We start from the raw sequence: 19,071 nt of genomic DNA on the forward strand, positions 1-19,071 counted from the left end.
TAATTTATTAACTATAAGTAATTTGTTTCAGGTATTCGTTTTAATCCTGGCAGTTAGTTAACTCAATTTTGTTTGTTTGTTATATAATTGACGCCCCACGTGATCAAACAATTTATTTTGCTTCAACATCAAAATAAGTTTGAAATGTGGTAATAGTAGGGGGCAGGGGCGGATCCAGCCATTTTAAAAAGGGGAGGGGGTCCCAACCCAGGATAAAGGGGGGGTTCCAACTATATGTTCCCATTTTAATGCATTGATCGGCCAAAAAAGGGGGGTCTACCCCTGGGAGCCCCCTCTGGATCCGCCACTGAGGGGGATATAATTACCATCAGTCTCGAACAAACAGAAAACACAAAAATATTTTCCCAAGAAAACATGCCGTTAAAGAGTTTTACATTTTAATGTTTATATATAAATGTAAGTAAATACGGACTATGGAGATGCACTGGTCATCTGTTTTTCATTGAATGTATTGCAATTTATTTCTAGTAACAAAACTTTCTACTAGTATATAAAGAAGTATAACAACAATACCGAACTTCAAGGAAAATAAAAAAGGGGAAATAAGTTTAACTGACATATTTCAAGGGGTATCAATGGACCAAACAAGTGAAAAACAACAGCTATATGCCTGACTGGGTACAGGATTTTTCGAAGAAATTGGTGAACCTAGCATGGTTTTATATCTTAGACTAGATAAACCTCCCGCTTGTTCGACTGTTGTTTATAAATTACGTTTTACTGACAAAATTAGGTACCGTTAATGCAATCATAACACCTCGTTTTATTCTATATTGATATATAAAATGTTTTTAGTTCTGTTGCCAAAACCTGCCATAATATTAAATTGCGACGAAAAAAAAAAAAAATGTGGAAATTTAAAGATGATATTTTATGTACATGTATTATTTTGTCCTTGAATGTACATAGTATTGTTGCACATTTATGTTTTGTTCAATTAGCAAAACTATTTTTTTAAACCTTCATGCACTATTCTCATTATCAAACCATTTCGCTCAATTTTTACACCATGTTTTTAGTACATCACATGTTTCTTTCAGTATATGGTTATGGTATCTTAGCTAATGCAATATGTTGCGTATGTTCTATTGGTGGAGCAGTGATTCTGCCATGCGCAAAACGTTTCTCAAATGCATACCACGTGTTTTTGTCTGTTTTTATGGGGTTGGCTGTAGGGACATTATTTACGGGAGCAGTAGTACATTTGATTCCTGAGGTATGTCAGTTAATTTGCAAAATTAACTAATTAAAGCAGTTGATTGTTTTCAAACTAAGTTTGGTTCCCTCCGTAAAATATCCAATATCCCTTCGGAATATACATATAATAAGAGTTTTTAGAACGACCTGGTACCAGTCTAAAACTAAACTCTTATTGGGGCAAGACAATAACTTTACATTACGAAAAAATTCCCAGTGCCTCGTTTTAATTTTAATTTACATTAGACATTTGACACAAAGAAGTATATGAGGAAAACTGTCGGCAATTATGATTGTTTTGTAGACGTTTAAGGGATAGCATTTATTATATATACTAATTCAGGATGTGAGGAATATTCGAAATTTGAAATCGCTGAGATATAAGATAGAAATATTCAAATACAAAAAGTCCAATTAGATATTGTTCGCATTGTTTCCACTTCAATTTGCAATTTGAAAAGGAGGGCAACAAAGTTTTGGTATTCAACACGAAAGTTCCGGACATGGCCCAAGGGTTTTTGAAGTATGGATATCGAGGCACTTGGTTTACATGAGGAATTTGTTTTACGTTCACATCCGGTGTTGCATAGATATACATCCTTAATAATCAAAAGCACGCCTCTCCTGAAAATCGATTTCAATTACCATTTTAGAAAACTTCAGATATCATTATGTTTATACCCAAGTTATGACCATCAATTACAATGATTGGAATTGTAGGCTTTAGGAATGCATAGCCACGGTGCTCACGAGCACGAGCACGGACACAACGAAACAGAAATCCACCATGAGGAGAACCACCATAAGGAGTACCATGTGGAGGACTATATATGGTACTGTATGGTGATCTTGTTGGGTAAGTTATAATTTAAAATGGATATTACAAATCTCTCTGCGCACGCAAAATAAAAACGAGTAAAGTCAATTGCATTTAAAAAATGATGTACTAGTAAGACAACGAGACGACTCAAAAGAAGTTGTAAAATTCAATCAATGTTTCATAAAAAGATAATCCTCGGACTGGTAAGCAAATGTAATATATTGTGTTTGTAGCATAATCATGTACAATTTGTTGATTAACATAAATTCCGAAATTATACGTGCATTTATAATTGCGATTCTTGAAGAATGAACAAAAATATCTGAATACAGTAATATGAATCATATATTAGCATACGCGTTGTTATTATTCATTGCGGTACTAACCAAGTAAAATTATTCGCATTATTGAAAAAAAACTCGCAATAATTTCAAAATTTACAATCTACGAATGAAGTAAAATATCTTCTGTCGTATCTTGAGAAGCAGACTATTTTATAAATATGAAATACTGACAATCGAGCTGAGCACAACACACATTACGCAAGTGTATGTATGTATGAAAAAATGAGAAAACCTACAACACTAATCTTTAAAATTTATTGTATATGTTGAATATTGGAAAAATGCATTCAAACGTAAGCACATTTTATTCCAAAGTAGTTCTGTGGTTTTTCTTTCAGGAACGTATTCATTTTACCTTCTTGAAACAGCTATGTCTATTATAAAAAGGAAAAAGGTAATACATGAATTTATTTTTGACACGAGAACTGTAAAACAAAAGTACGTTTATTTATAACATGACTTTGTTGAATTGTATTTTTACATGCAAGGCTTTCGTATGTTCGGGTTTCAGCGTTACAGCTGAAGTTCAATCCATAAAAAATGCTCGACATTTATAGCGTGTTATTTTCATTTTCGACCTCTGCATTTTTACCTTTCGCGTTGGGAATCGTCGTATTCAATTAAAGATAAAGAACATATATATCGACTCATGCAAAAAATATCACATTTTTGTATTTGAAAATCCTAAGTTAAGAAATAGAGATATAAAAAAAACGTTTTTTATTTCAAAAATGCAATTACGTTTTCACCCTGGAGCTATATGTTCATGACGGCCCTTTTCGCTCTAGTTTTGGTACATTCTGATAACTGCCGGTATTAAACATTTGTAAAATGTGCATACGTTACGACAGAACGAAGAATTAATTACATTAGATATAAATCTAAGTTGTGATATCTAATGCCAAATCATTAATGGTTTGATTCTTATTAAAGGGCCACTAGCTACAAGGTGTGAACATTAAATTATGAGTTCATTTGGTTCAATCATTAATAAAAGTGAAGTACTTTATTAAAAAATTTATTCGTGTTGTTTATTCTTTAGTTTTCTAAGTTGTGTCGTGTGTACTTTTGTTTTTCTGTTTGTCTTTTTCTTTTTTAGCCATGGCGTTGTCAGTTTGTTTTAGATTTATGAGTTTGACTGTCCCTTTGGTATCTTTCGTCCCTCTTTTATTAATAATTCGTAATTTGCAGTCAATTTGGGTCAGTTAGTCAAAATAAGCAAAGAGATATCGCTGTTGAATTATTCTCTTGCAAGTGAATAATTCGATTTCATTCAATCCGTATTGATGTGACCACCTTCGATTTAACCCAAAAGCAAGGTACATAAAACAATTCTTATACATGTAAAACGTTGATTAACTTATTTTATAACCTATAACCTGAAATTAAACAGACTTATAAAAATCCAATGGCACGAGGTCTTGGTCTATCTATATCTATGTTATGATATATCAGGTCATGTGACTGTCGGGAGTATATGGAGGTCGTCTCTGTAGTTCACTAGAACGAAATTCTGATATTTATTTTCGAGAAAATGCTTTATCTGTTAATTTTAGACTTATTGTAATTTGGATATGCATTTATGTATCATATGAATTAAATGTGAAAATTTGAATAAAATAGGCGAACATGAATTTGACAGCTAGCGCCCCTTTAAAATGAGCTAAAGAAGAATACAAGTATAAAAGCTCTAGATCTATTGACAAATCAAGAAATTTCTTGAAATTTCTTGAAATTTGTGATTAAGACTAGGGTATAACATTTGTTTAATATATATATTGTTCTTCCAGAAGTAAAATGATATTGGATTATACTGCAAATTATCATGCTTTTGATGATTTGTAAAACAATGATATTTTATTTTACTGTTTATTTACTTATGTGGGTTCATTAAAAACAAATTTTCGTCACTTAAATTCTTAACTGTTAGTAATACAAGATTGAATTTAACATCTTTAAACTGTCGAAACGAAAGAAACAAACTGTCTAAACTTATTCGACGAAAATATGTTTGTGTAATTTTCAAATACTCGAAACTAATCACCAAGTTTATATTTGCATTTTGATATTTTAAATGATATAATAGTTGAAATGGTTTACTTTTTCATCATTTCTTCTATAGGGTATTGTAGCAGACCCTGACCCAACACCAGAACCTGTAGTAATGACAGTTAACAAACCAAATGGAGATTTCCATAAAATGGAGGAGGTAATTAAAATTGTGTTTGTTAAATTGTTGTTATACACATTTATTTGCTTTTGTTGTAGTTAAGTGTTACGTTGTACCGGGGTTTTTTTTCCGGGTTTGTCATTCTTAATTGAATTATGACTGTTGAACACTGATAAGTTTTATTCGGTTGGTCATATTCCTTGAAAAGAGGATCAGATTTAAGTCACGATATTTGGAACACATTCTTTGTCATCTGTGAAACAGATTGTTCATAGTGGTCAACCAACTCGTGATTACGTCCGTAAAAAAATGAAACTAAACTAGTGTTGCCCCAATTTTTTGGTGCATTTCTGTTGGTCATTTACTTGTCTGGTCGTAGTATCTATCTATTTTTATCGGTTCGTATGCCTGCCTTTATCGTTTTTTACATGTTTAATTGTCTTCTTGATACATGAACCTTCTGCTGAATTGCAAAAATGGTTCAAGTTTTCATTTGATAAAACCTGTCCCAATACGTTAAATATCTATTTAAAAATATTTATCAAACTACCCCTGTCTTCTCGCAAAGTATAAAACCTACATATTCACAAAACGAAACAACAGTGATTTAAGTTCTTACTTGATAATGGATGTCTCAATATGAGAAATATTTATTAAAACGTATGTTTCAAATTATTCCTATTCTTCATTTAGATTAGTTCGAGCGACTCAAAAAGTATGAAATCTACAAATTCACAAAAAGAATCAGGTAAGCTTGTTAACATTTTTCTGCCTCAAGGTTTTTGAAATTCAGAATATTTTATAGAGAATTCAAAATAATAGACGCTACGGACGCATCAAATTTGAAAATGGTTAATTTTGTTTAAAAAGGCAATCTAATTGAAATAAAATCCCCGCACTTGTTCCTCGTTGTTTATATGTTGCGCGTGGGATCGACATATAAAAACGAGGAACAAGTGCGGAGATTTAATTTTATTAAGATTGTTAAAAATGTTGAATTACTTTATACAGTTAGTGTTCTTCACGTTAAATTCAAAGAACTAGATTTACCTAACCACGTTCATGGAGCTATGAATCAAATGTGGATGCTTATCAATTCCAAACATATTCTTATAGACATCTGGTAAAGTACTTTGAATCTAAGTCTTAAAAAGAACACAATCATTTAAATTCTGTACCCGTTACACTAGTATTCCTCATTCAAAACTTTAATGAAGATTGAACGACTAAGTCGAACTGTGTTTCAATAAAAATGAAATGGGCAACATAGATAATCATATATTGTATGGGGTAGAGAAATTTATATATTAACTGTTTACAAAACTTTTGAATTTTTGACATACTTAGGTTTTCTATATCCGGAATAGATTAGCTTAGCAGTATTGGTCAAACCTTTAATGAATTTTTGTCCTCGGTGATCTTCACTTCGTACGTTATTTGTTTTTTTTGGGGATGATAATGTTCCTCATTCAAACGTGACGAATGTTTTTTAACACCAAGAATATTTATATTCTACATTTTGCTTGAATTCGTAGGTAATACATCTTTAGCACTTATGATTATAATTGGAGATGCAATACACAACGTTACTGATGGTCTTGCTTTAGGAGCAGCCTTTTCCAGTAGTATAGGAGAGGGAATTTCACTTACCATCGCAATATTTTGTCATGAGTTGCCACAAGAATTAGGTAAGACATTATTGATATCCTAGTTTCTTTAGATAAATCCGTTACAGAGAAAACATTAAACAGAGGGGGCATTATGGTTTTGTGTCTAAACCAGACATTTGTTTCTAGTTTTTTAATAATCTTCTCTCAAAATTAAACAAAATAAGGTATGGGGATATTCAAAATTTGTTATCTGCTTTACAATGATTTTTTCCATGAAGTTATGTGAAACAAATATCCTGCTTTTAAAGTTCAATGGCCATACTCTTATCAAAATGGCTGTAGGTAGAAGCAGGATCACTAAAAAAAAACATATTTATTCTTGTATTACGAAAAAAATAAAACTGTTTTGGTATATCTGCGGCATTTATACTTTTTTTTGACGAGAAGATTCCTTGCGCCTGTAAATTACCTGAGATTATATAATGTGTTATTGAAAAATTTATTCTAAATTTTGCATCCACTTGTTGAAATCCCGTGATTTAAAAACTGGCGATTTTCATAAACAAGATATTTTAGAAGACAACTGTTTTCTCCGTCCTTTCAAAAATAGAAAATATAAATAAACCAATACACGCGCTAATATTTTGTCGAGAAATGTGTGTCATTATAAAAAAGAAAGTTCATAACAAATTTTTGACATAAAAATAAGATGGTATTGAATTTTTGCAAATGAGACCATTCTCCAAGAAAGACCAAAAGACATAAAAGTAAACACCTACAGGATACTGAATGGTTGTCATCAAATAAATTTCCCCGCATTGTCAGTACCTATAATATGTCAACAAATCCATACAACTAGTCATATAATTCGGAGTTTGGAGTTATTTTAATAAATGTCTTAAAGAGATCCAATTTAAGGTTATTCAAAGCTAGCTACATTTATTTATGAAAGACTTGCATTTTTCTTTGAAGGTGATTTTGCTATATTGCTTAACAGTGGAATGTCATTTTGCAAGGCAGTATTAGCGAATTTGTTTGCGTCATTGTCAGCATTTATTGGATTTTTTGTCGGTGTACAAGTAGCAACAGACGAAACAGCCGTAAAGTGGATTTTTGCTTTTACAGCTGGGAACTTTTTATATATATCGTTAGTAGACATGGTAAGAAATATATATATTACAAGTGAGATGTTTGTCTAGCTATAAAACCAGATAAAATCCACTCATTTCCGACTTAAGAAATGCTTGTACTAAGTCAAGGATATGACAGGTATTATTCATCCGTTTTATGTGTTTGAGCTTTTAATCTTGTCATTGAATTAAGGACTTTCCGTTTTAAATTTTCCTCAGAAAAAATTGGTGACAAATACACCACCTCAGATTACTGATAGATAATTCAGCCTTAATTTGCATCTGACATTTATACTTGACTACCTCAATGTATTCAGTCAACTTGAATATCAATTTTTCGGAGCCTACCAGACAGAAGAGACGTGAATTAAGAACAGTAATTGACGTCAGTTCATCAAATAAGTTCTATCGCCAATATTTGCCTTGAGTGTTTCTTAATGTTTTTGCATAAACGACTTGCAGATTGAAACATTGAGTTTGCTTCCCAATTCCATATCTTTAATATTTTATATACAGTGCAAATATTATTAGTTTTGTTTTCCTCTAGTCTATCAACTTCGTCAATTTCGGCATTTTTTGTTTTCAATGCTCTTCAACTTTGTTCTATATTTTGTCTGTCCTTTTTTTTATCCAATCGTAACTACTGAGTCTTTTCTACGAAACGTGCGTTTTAGCGTAAACAATTATAATCTTGATATATTCGATGAAATTGTTTTATATAATGTATTTTAATAAACTGTCCGACCGTGGTGTATTTAACCCAAACAATCGAACTAAATAATTAAATGTCAATCTTCAATTATATTTCAACGTCTACATCTCTCCATTTATAGTTAAATCTTTATTTTCATTACAGCATGACAAAGCTTGTAACAAAATACCAATAACGTAGATTATACGTACACGATATTTAAACAAAAATAACATTCCACTTTGCACACGTAGTTTTGTTGTTAAATTTGGATCTTATCAACAGAAGAAATGCAATTCATCTTTCAATATTGTATACTGTATTCGGGAAATACTACCAATGTTTTGCATCATATATTCATTCCTAAATATATAAGAGACACAATTGAATATGTTTTGATATTCTATCTTGATTATACTGTATCCGTTGTATCTATTCGTCATTCGAAGGACACTGGAGAAATTATTGTTTTCATACATATAAAGAACAGATATTGCTTATAAACAAACGTTCATATATTTTATGCAAATAGCATAAACTATTTTTAGAGAAAAATGTATTTTTTATTTGGTTTCGTCAATGTATATCAATATATTCGTAAACACACACTATTTTATTTTATCATATTCTGTGTCTTATCATTTATAAAACTTATATTATTCCATTTATGTTTCAGTTACCAGAGCTTGTCAGACATGGAAGTGGAAGTATAAAGACAGTTTGTTATCACAACATTGGAATGATATTTGGGGCATTTATTCTTGTTGTTATAGCAGTTTTTGAAGAGCATATAGATGTGCATTGATATTAAGATAATGATTTAAACTGGTACATTCAGATCTTAAAACCATACAGTTCATTGTCATAGCAAACTTTTCAATGCATTTAAATTGGTTGTAAATATTATTATTTTATATTAACTGTCCCTTTTATCGTAGTTCGTAAACAACACTTTGTTCGTGTTTTATTTCTTCAGGAACACAATTTTAATCTGTCAGTCTTTTTGGATTAACGAAACTACAAATATGACAACTTCAGCGCATGCATACAGAGAGCGTTTCGTAAATAACTTTATCAGGTACGATTCAAACTGAAAGCTAAGGTTCCTATACAGCGGAGGTCCATTATGTGACTTACAACTTAAGTTTGGTTATAATCCTTTAGTTGAAAAAATACAATTAATGATAAGGTGTAATAAAGAGTTGACAAATTGATGGTAGATGTTAATAAACAAAACATGTAAGACGAAGGTATGACCTTAGTTTGTTTTTGTTTATTTACTGTTGGAGTTAATTTTAGTTATGTTTATATGTAATCATTTTAATATTGAACTTTCAATAATGTCTTTAATTCAAAACAATAAGTGTATTAAATTGATGTTTTGTTTTGTTAATCAGAATTGCTTAAATGATTTTTATATGAAAAGATTATATTTTTTCCAATAGAAAAATGTTTTGCTATCAAATTTCGATTCATTCATTCGATTTATTTAAATTCGAGGACACAAAAATGCTTATTGCAAATGTCTCCTTGCTCATCGACTTGTAATATGAGCTTTTAGTCAGATTTAAGAATAATGTCAAGAAATCCCGATCATACAATTAAAGACAGTTCTTACCAAGCTATTTAGAAATGTATGCATATATGTTTTGCTCGATTTTATTTGTAAATATTATTCATCAACTTACAAACAGATAAATTAATCTGCTAATGTATGTGTTACGGTCTTGAAATATTTTAGATTGTTTGTTCTCTGTCTCTGGTAACGTCAGATTTTCTTCAACTGTCTATCTTCATTTTTACAATAAATTTGTTTACATACAAGTCCGTTAGTTTGCTATTTTTTTTAGATGCAACAAACCTATTTGAAGGCAGAATCTGCAAGCAATCATTCAATATACAACAATGGAGAGTTGTCTCATTGGCACTTATACCACATCTTCCTATATCCATATATACAACAATGGAGAGTTGTCTCATTGGCATTCATATTACATCTTCCTATATCCATATGTACAATATCCTTTCATATATACTAATGTACGTTAATGTTAACCTAAATAGCTTAGTACAATGTAAAAGCGGGACAGAACATATTGAAACTTATAATTCGAAGTCCAACTGATTGCTTGGCAAATACTATACATTAACACACGACAAAGAGTGCCAAAGAAAGAGCAAAGCAATTCTACAAAACATCACGGGTGATATCGAGTGCATCGTGGATTACTAATTCTGTTCCATTTTTGTAACCCTTTGTGTTGCTAAGAAATTGGTCCGATTACCTTCAGTATTTGATTAAATTACAATTACTTTATCAATTGTACGATTAAATTAAATTAATGATTACATCATTTCTGAAAGTGTCTGATTAAATTATTGCTTTCATTGACAAAGTAATTATGGTTACATCATTTCTGAAAGTGTCTGATCAAATTATTGATTACATTGACAAAGTAATCATGATAACTTCTGATAACAATTGAATTAAAAGAAATTATTTTGAATGATTTGAATGAATTAACGTTTAGCATAACTTTAGTTTTTTTTTAGAAAGGTTTTTGTTTTGTATATTTTAAAATGATAACTTCAAATTTCATTTATTTCATAAACCACAAAAGTTCACTTCAGACATACATGAACATTGTGTCACCCATAACACATTATCATCATTGATCTCTGAATTATTTTGATTTTAATTGAATATGGCTGTTTAAAGATTAATGTTATCTTCTGACCTCTTCCATACTTTATATGTTTTTCAAGGTGCAATTTTTGGAAGTTAAAATATGGATGAAATAAAGTTATTAGATAAAAATTATGTAAAAGTTCAATAGAATTGTTTAAACAAATTGTAAACAAACTACAATTACTATAAGTCAATGCATTTTACATGTCCAGTCCATGTACATACAAACATTAACTTATTTTAAACAAGATATTTGTCCAACTTTTAATCTAGTTTGTGCTAATTAGAAACATTTTCACATGTCTGATTAATCTTTAATCATAAATATTGTCCTACACCTACACTCAATTGGAATTTGCAATAAAAACAAACTTAATTGGTTTCCTACCTGTCAATTCAAAGTTGACAATAATCACAATATTAACACAAAATTATAATTCAGGGTTAAAGAAAAGTATAATATTGCTTATATATATAACAGTTTTTTTTATCAAATATATATACGTACATCTTTAAATTTTGAATATATGTACAATATCTTTTACTAAGGCCTTCGTAGACTAATGATGTCTTTTTAATATTGTAACAGTTTATTTTTGACTGAAATATACAAATCAATTAACATGCTTGATAAAGTAAACCAAACTATCTTAACTTCTTTAAAAATGTTTATTAAATAAGAATAACAAAAATGTTCCTTTATTGTCAACCATAAACATAGTTCAAGATTTTTTTCATTGTAATCAGAATGTAATCAAAATGTAATCGGGATTACAGGGCATTTTTTTAAAAGTAATTGATTAAATTAAATTAAATGTAATCAGATTTTTGACTGACTAATGATTACAATAATTACTTGAAAAATTGTAATCAATTACAGCTGATTAACGATTACAATTACAATTACCCCAAGCCTGTTGTTGCTCATGTTGGTACAATTTTTTTTCATTGTAATCAAAATGTAATCGGGATTACAGGGCATTTTGAAAAGTAATTGATTAAATTAAATTACATGCAATCAGATTTTTGACTGATTAATGATTACAATGATTTCTTGACAAATTGTAATCAATTAGAGTTGATTAACGATGACAATTACAATTACCCGAAGTCTGGTGTCGCTCATGTTGGTACAAACTGGAAAAGAAAAGAGGGACGAAAGATACCAAAGGGACAGTCAAACTCATAAATCTAAAACAAACTGACAACGCCAAGGCCACAAATGAAAAAAAAACAACAGAAAAACAATAGTACACACGACACAACATAGAAAACTAAAGAATAAACAACACGAACCCCACCAAAAACTATGGGTGATCTCAGGTGCTCCGGAAGGGTAAGCAGATCCTGCTTCGCATGTGGCACCCGTCGTGGAACATATCCTTCGTCATTTGTGTAAAATCAACAAAGATGAAATAATAAAAGCATACTGAAATAATTGCAAATCAATTTGTGGTTTAACAAAACTGAATTAAATCCACCACTATCATTCGAAAATATTTCTTTCCTAGTGGGATTCCTTTATTTTTTTGAGAATTAATTCTAAGACGATTTTGTTTTTAGTCAAAAATATGAAAAACGTTTAAGGGCCTCCTTTCTTAGATTTGATTTTTAATAGAAAAAAATGCTTCCCAATTGTGTTGTTCCTACCTATAACGCTTCAACATCACTTGCATTGGAGTATATATATTCCAGTTGCTTTAACATACCTTGTACATGTAGATCGTCGATTGCACATCGAAACAATATACTTCATTATGTGTTATACTGCAAAAAGCTCACTACCAGTTGACTTTATTTATCGAATCCAGGAGTAACCTAATATTTCGTGCAGTATCACGTGACGTTATTTGTCTTCAAAGTTTGAGGATAGTTAAGAATGGAAAACCTCGAGCTTTCACTGTTTCTAATAAGCCTCCTACAGAACAGGTTACCCTTTGTTGACATTGACATGATATTACAGAAAAACGTACAAACAACAATATCGAACTCAAATTCAATTCAAAAACAGTCAATCCAATAAAACTGACAAAATTAAATGTAAACGTTATGAAAATTTGACGTTAACGTAAGCCGGCACATATCCAACTGTGCTGATAGTATAATATGCTTGTTAAACTGCATCTACTTTTGTTAAGAATGACGTTTATTTCAAACATTAATTTTGAAAGCTATCACAATTGCATAACATATGTTTAGACTGGATTCTTATGAAAAGTAATGTTGTTAACCTGTTACCATACAAATTTCGACTTTATAATTGTAAGTTTACGTAAACGAATTCGACGGTATGAATCAAGGAATCGTTTATTTCTTTCTTTAATATTATTGATACATAGATATTATGATATTCAATAAATATTATTTAACATGATCAGACATATTACACAATTCAATTTTCTACATCAACAGTTTATCTTCGATAATACAGTCATGGAAAACCCCTTAATGTAGCCTAATGACTAAGAAAGATAAAACAAAATGTGACAAAAATCATTCTATAAATAAAACGACAGCATGGATTTAATGCATTTGTCGAATTGGATGTTTGCTTTAATAGTACAAAAGTGTATTTCATCCTAGTACCTTTGATAACTACTTTAAACATTTCTTACCACACTTTGTTTTAAATATTTAATTATCGTGTAAACATAGGAGTACATATGAAGATTTAGTGTGAAATACATTAATACAATTTATTTTTCAGGAGTCCTTCTGTACAGATATGATCTTAAGCAAGCATTTCTTAAATTCTTAGTTGATTAATTAGTAGATTATTTAGAAATGATAGGCATTTTTATGTGTTTAGATCGCATACATCATTGTTTTTCATATGTTTTGATTAAATGGTTCTGATGAAGATAGATTAAAAACAGCGTTTCGGACGTATAAAAGATATATCAGAAGCAAAACTATAGGTTCATAAACATGCAAATCAATAATGTACCTCTTCAATCATGTTTATTAAAGGGGATCATGTTGAAAACATACAATAAAATAAAATTCAACATTATTTTTTTTCATTATTGTGAATTAAAGATATGATTTAATATGCAAAATGTACAACCATGTGACGGCAACACAATAGGACATAAAAATTTCAAATTAATCATGAAGTGTTTTTACATTAGATCTTGACTAGTGATTCGGAAAGATACCAAAGAGACATACAAACTCGTTTGTCGAAAAAGAACTAACAATTAAATAGCAAAACAAAGTAACACGACCTTAACGCAAACAACAGTGTACTTAGGATAACAGAACTTAAAACAGAATAAGACGAACCCCATCAAAAAGTCCGAGTAGATAACATGTGTCTTTAAAGGTTAAACCAATCCTGATCCACATAAGGCACTCACTGAGTTTTTCATTTAAGTACATATCCTACTTTGTGTCGTAAATGTTTGTTCTCAACCGACACATTTTGTCACTTTCTAGATGTTTGTCAATATATGAAATAGAAGTATCTGTTGAGTCCAAATTCCAGGTTCAATGGCATAGATTTATATAAGACATCATCAATACAAAAGCAACAGTAGTATACCACTGTTTAAAAGTCGTTAATCGAACGGAAATCAGGGTTACAATGTTAAAACGAGTGAAACACATCAACTATAGGAGGAAACAAAAGATCAAATTGAACACTAAAGTGAAAAATAAACAAGTGCCAAAATACACATAAACGAACTATTAGATAACAACTGCAATATTTATGACTTGGTGCAGGACAATTTACGCAAAATGTTGGGTTGAATCTGTTTTTTTTGCTAGCCAAACCTGCACTTTATATGACAATGTTTAAAATATCGCTAACACTACGCGCCAAAAACACAGCACTTACGCACTCTGAAGAGGAAGTTGAGGGATAGTGATAACTTCTTTTCTTGCGAAATTGCGTAAAATAATTTTCAAAGCAAAATACTGACTGTTGAAAACCAAGATTTGTTTACGTCAATCGTATGTCTAGTTAGATTTGACGTTGATTCATATGCTTAAATCAAGAATATGTGTCATGATAGTAAGTAAAACAATGGGAACATACAGAGTCTGTCGCTATCTGTGCAATATATATAAATAACGGTAAAACCCGTGTTGGCGTCCGTAAAATTGTCGAAGGAATGACTTTTTCATAAGAAAATGCTAGAACCAAGTCAGTTTTTATTCACTTGTTTGATGTGTTTGAGCTTATTATTTTGCCTTTTAATTACGGACTTTTCGTTTTGAATTTTACTAGGAGCTACGTATTTTTGTGATTTTACTTTTTTCAAATTTTTCAATAGGCCTCCCTCCATGATTAGATAGCTGTTTTAAAAAGCCCTAGCATGACAAATATTTAACAATAAACCATATGGGTTGATTTTTGTATCGTACAGTAAACAAAGAACAAATATGATGTACAACAGAAAACAACTGAATAATAGGCATATTTATGCATGTGTTATTAATCTACATAAACATTCAAAAATATTATACAAAGCCGTATTGGTCACTACTTTTTGGAACTTTTGGTCCTTAATGATCTTCAACTTTGTACTCGTTTGGCTTTCAAACATTTTTCGTCAGAGTGTCACTGGTTGGTCACTTTTGGATGTACTGCACGTCTGGCGTGTTAATTTTTCATAACCCGGTACATTTGGTTGGCCATTGTTCGTTTGTCTCTCTGTTCTATATTTTCTCCCATTTGTTTGTTGTAGTCCTGTCATGCAATGTTGTCATTTTAATGTTATAATTATTATGCCATTAAAGCGGGAGGTTTGGCATGCCAGAAAACCAGGTTCAACCCACCATTTTTTTGCTTAAAATGCCCTGTACCAAGTCAGGAAAATGCCCATTGTAATATTATAGTTCGTTTCTGTGTGTGTTACATTTTAATGTTGTGTTTCTGTGGTGTCGTGGTCCTCTTATATTACGTTTCCCTCAGTTTTAGTTTGTAACCCGTTTTTTTTTCCTTATCGATTTTTGAATTTCTAATAGCGGTATACTACTGTTTATACAAAACACATTGTGATAACGATCTAATTGCATATCACATCTTTATATTGGGTTCTCGTTTCTGTAATGTTGCCAAGATGTGATCCTGCGAACAATGTAGTTAGAAGGTTATAATTGACGATTTAACAAAGAAATTGTTGTTTGTATCGTAGGTGCATACACCAGTTACAAGATTTGTTTTTAAGAGTTATTTTGTTTTTTTTTGTTTTGTTTTTTGCACAGGCTCCTAAACATTTTAAACCTATTTGAGGTGTGTCAGTAATTATGAACTACCGAATTTATGTTTTAGATAATTGTAATAATCCTTTAATGCACCCCAGTCATCAACCAGGATGCGATGAAATTATTCAAAATAATCTGACATAGCGTATTCTCTCATTTTCTCCTATACAAGAAAGGGTAAGTTTTATTTGTCAATGTTATATTTAATTGCTGAGGGTTCTACAATGTAAATTTGCTTTTCTTCACAAAATATACTCTCAAATGGCGAAAGAAATGTTTTAAGTAAAACAAAATGCTTAAAGATTTTCGTTCTTAATTTCTATATATCAAATCTTAATCAAATTAGTTAATGTAATGGTATTTAAAATCGAATAATCTGAACGCTCATTCAACGTATCAACCAGGCTATCATTCTTTAAAAGACATAATTCTGTACGCCTGTACCAAGTGAGGTATATGTCAGTTGTTTCCACTTATTTGATGTTTTTTAACCTTCGATTTTGTCATAAGAATATGTATGGACTTCCCGCTCAGCAGTTTCCTTGGATTTTGGGTATTTTTGTTATTTTACCCTGTTTATATGTTTTATGCGTCAAAAGGATAAATTCTCGTTTCATTCCTTAGATATCCACGAACAATATTCTATTTCGATTGTCATTTATCCACAAACGTCATAATTTACGCTGGTAAGTTAAGGAGGGATTAACCGAAACAAATAATTCAAACAATTTCCTATTCGATCAAATTATTTGAAAATTCATAAAGTATGCTTAAACAAAGATCAATTTATTTGAAAATTCATAAAGTATGCTTAAACAAAGATCAAATAATTAAAAATGAAATAATCTTTTGACAAATTATGATTTCACATTTCAATAAGGTTGCTCCTCATTTGTATTTTTTATTGGCTCGTAACTTTTAATGTATTTACAGAGTTCGGTGAAATCTGTATTTTTGTTATTTTGCCTGTATTTTGTTGTCGTATGGGGTAATTATTAATCAGAAAAATAGTTTCTTTGAGAATGAATCTGGGTGAACATTGTTCTCTTGATTGGAATGGCTAACAAAATTAAATTTGTATTTGAAGTGATATTAATCCATATACATGATATAATTTTGTTCCAAATTATATGATATGATTTCTTCCATTTCACAAAAATACTTGCCGAAGTAACTCATAACAAACATATGGTTGACAATTAACTTTCCCTCGGTCTTGTTTTGATAATTGAAGCAGGAACTGTTGACATTTAATGATCAACTACCTTTACCCCTGCATTTTGAAGTAGGTCGTGTAGTTTAATTTTAGTAAATATTTTCTGTATAGGTTTTTAGGCTTGTTTTTCGTCGATTATTTTTAGCCATTGTTTGTCGGGTTTAATTCGACTTATATTTTTAATGTTTTCCCTTTGTACTAGTATATTATATTCAATTCTTATCCCTTTAAACAACACATTTAATTCAATTGTTTTAATACTCGCTAATAAGATAGTTTTAACCAGACGACTTGAATGTCTTATTTGCCGTTTCCAAATAATTCATTAAAAACGGAGAGAAAATGTATTTAAACTATGCTATTGTTGATAATGAATGTTTGATTGATTTCAGTCGTAAATGCGCATGTTTTATCACCGAAAAGAATTTCTTACATGACAGGTGAATGCATATTTACCTGTGGTATTCTTTAATCAACAAAGCATTATCAGTCTATGTGCATTTATTTATGCAAGCAGTATTATATACGACGCAGTGCACTTTACCTGTGAGTTGTTGTATCACCAATTACGTAACCACAAATACATTACCTTAAAATATGTGCCTTGTACATTATGTTAATGAAAAGTTTGTCAATATTGATATTTCGCTATCAACATCTTTTTATTTTAACCACGTAATTTGTTATGCCCGCAATTGAACTTGTTCGACCGATACATATGTCAGATTAAGGTATTTTTTTCTTCAAATTGATGCACTTCTTTAAAATGAGTGTTTGAATTGCATGATAGAAAAACAAAACCGATTCTAATAGGAAAAATAGAACTTTTGTAATTCAGATCGTAATACGCGTTCCAAAGGCATTCATTTTATTTAATGAGGCCAAAACATTATAGAAAATCAACCATTCCATGATAAACAAATGAACAGGTACATGTAAACTTACTTTAAGAAGGAGTTCATTCATATTATGTGCGAACAATATCAAAATAAATGTCCATTATTATCTATGTTAAGGTTTAAAACACAGCAGCCATTGCAATTTCATTTGATATTAAGATATGTATTTTGATATCAAATTAAAAGATTAATGAGGTTGTTGTGGCCATGTGAGAGATCCAGCAGGTAATTTAAAACCATGTTAAATCCATCATTTTCTTCCTAAGAAAATGCCTTTACAACGTCAGAAATAGGAAAGGTGTTATCCATTCGTTGGATGTATTGAAACACTGTGCTCTCATTGAATTTGTTAGCTAGTGTATATTTATTTAGCACTCGTGACTTCTTTATAACTCTTAAAAAACTCCAATTTAAAAACAAAATAGGGACACGGCTTCTTTTTTATGGTCATCTGATTTTCATAGGACAATACTATTTTCCCTTTTATCAAAATCAAGCAATAATTTTTTATTAACATACAGGAACAAGATTTGATTTTATAAGTATTGTAAATATATTTCTCCCCCAAAATTGCAAACGAAAATGAAACTTATTTAATTTCAAAAAATCTGTAACAAGTTCTCTACGTGACGGAATGGCTGCTTTGAATCAGGAATATAACAGGTGTTTTCCATTAATGTGGTGTGTCTGAGTTTGTGATTATGCCATTTAATAAAGGGATTTTCTTTTTTAAATTTTCCGCTGATTTCGTTGTTAAAGATATTTCAAACAGATATATCATGTTCCTGAGGGGTATTTGCGAAAAATACCAGTCGAGAGAGTGTTAAATTTCACGAGCCGTAAGGCGAGGGAAATTCATTCTCAAGAGACATGTATTGTCGAAATGCGCATCTGGTGCAAGAAAATTGGTACCGTTAATTTTATTATCTCAATACGTAACAATTCCGTTTAAGGACCTTAACACCAATTATATTTATAATCACTTTAAATTCAGTCGTAAATTGCGATATACCGATGTCTTACGACATAAGGTTGTAGTAATTAAGACACAGCGATGCCGTTATTTTCAC

General features: G+C 30.5%; 1 protein-coding gene across 3 annotated transcripts in view; it reads left to right on the plus strand.

Moving 5' to 3' along the window:
- The window catches only part of LOC134681203 (zinc transporter ZIP12-like), a 64,527-nt gene that overhangs the window by 18,230 nt on the left and 27,226 nt on the right, over positions 1-19,071 (plus strand). For 2 of the 3 annotated variants that reach the window (XM_063540703.1, XM_063540704.1), the window contains exons 4-10: positions 1,062-1,237; positions 1,939-2,074; positions 2,721-2,776; positions 4,505-4,591; positions 5,246-5,300; positions 6,088-6,240; positions 7,135-7,322. In XM_063540703.1, coding sequence (XP_063396773.1) covers positions 1,062-1,237; positions 1,939-2,074; positions 2,721-2,776; positions 4,505-4,591; positions 5,246-5,300; positions 6,088-6,240; positions 7,135-7,322 — 851 coding nt within the window. Of the gene's footprint in view, positions 1-1,061; positions 1,238-1,938; positions 2,075-2,720; positions 2,777-4,504; positions 4,592-5,245; positions 5,301-6,087; positions 6,241-7,134; positions 7,323-8,659; positions 9,808-19,071 lie in introns of those variants that run through there. The other variant, XM_063540705.1, reaches the window with a different exon arrangement.

The sequence above is a fragment of the Mytilus trossulus genome, chromosome 8 (genome assembly GCF_036588685.1).
Source record: "Mytilus trossulus isolate FHL-02 chromosome 8, PNRI_Mtr1.1.1.hap1, whole genome shotgun sequence".
In the NCBI taxonomy this organism is placed as follows: Eukaryota; Metazoa; Mollusca; class Bivalvia; order Mytilida; family Mytilidae; genus Mytilus; species Mytilus trossulus.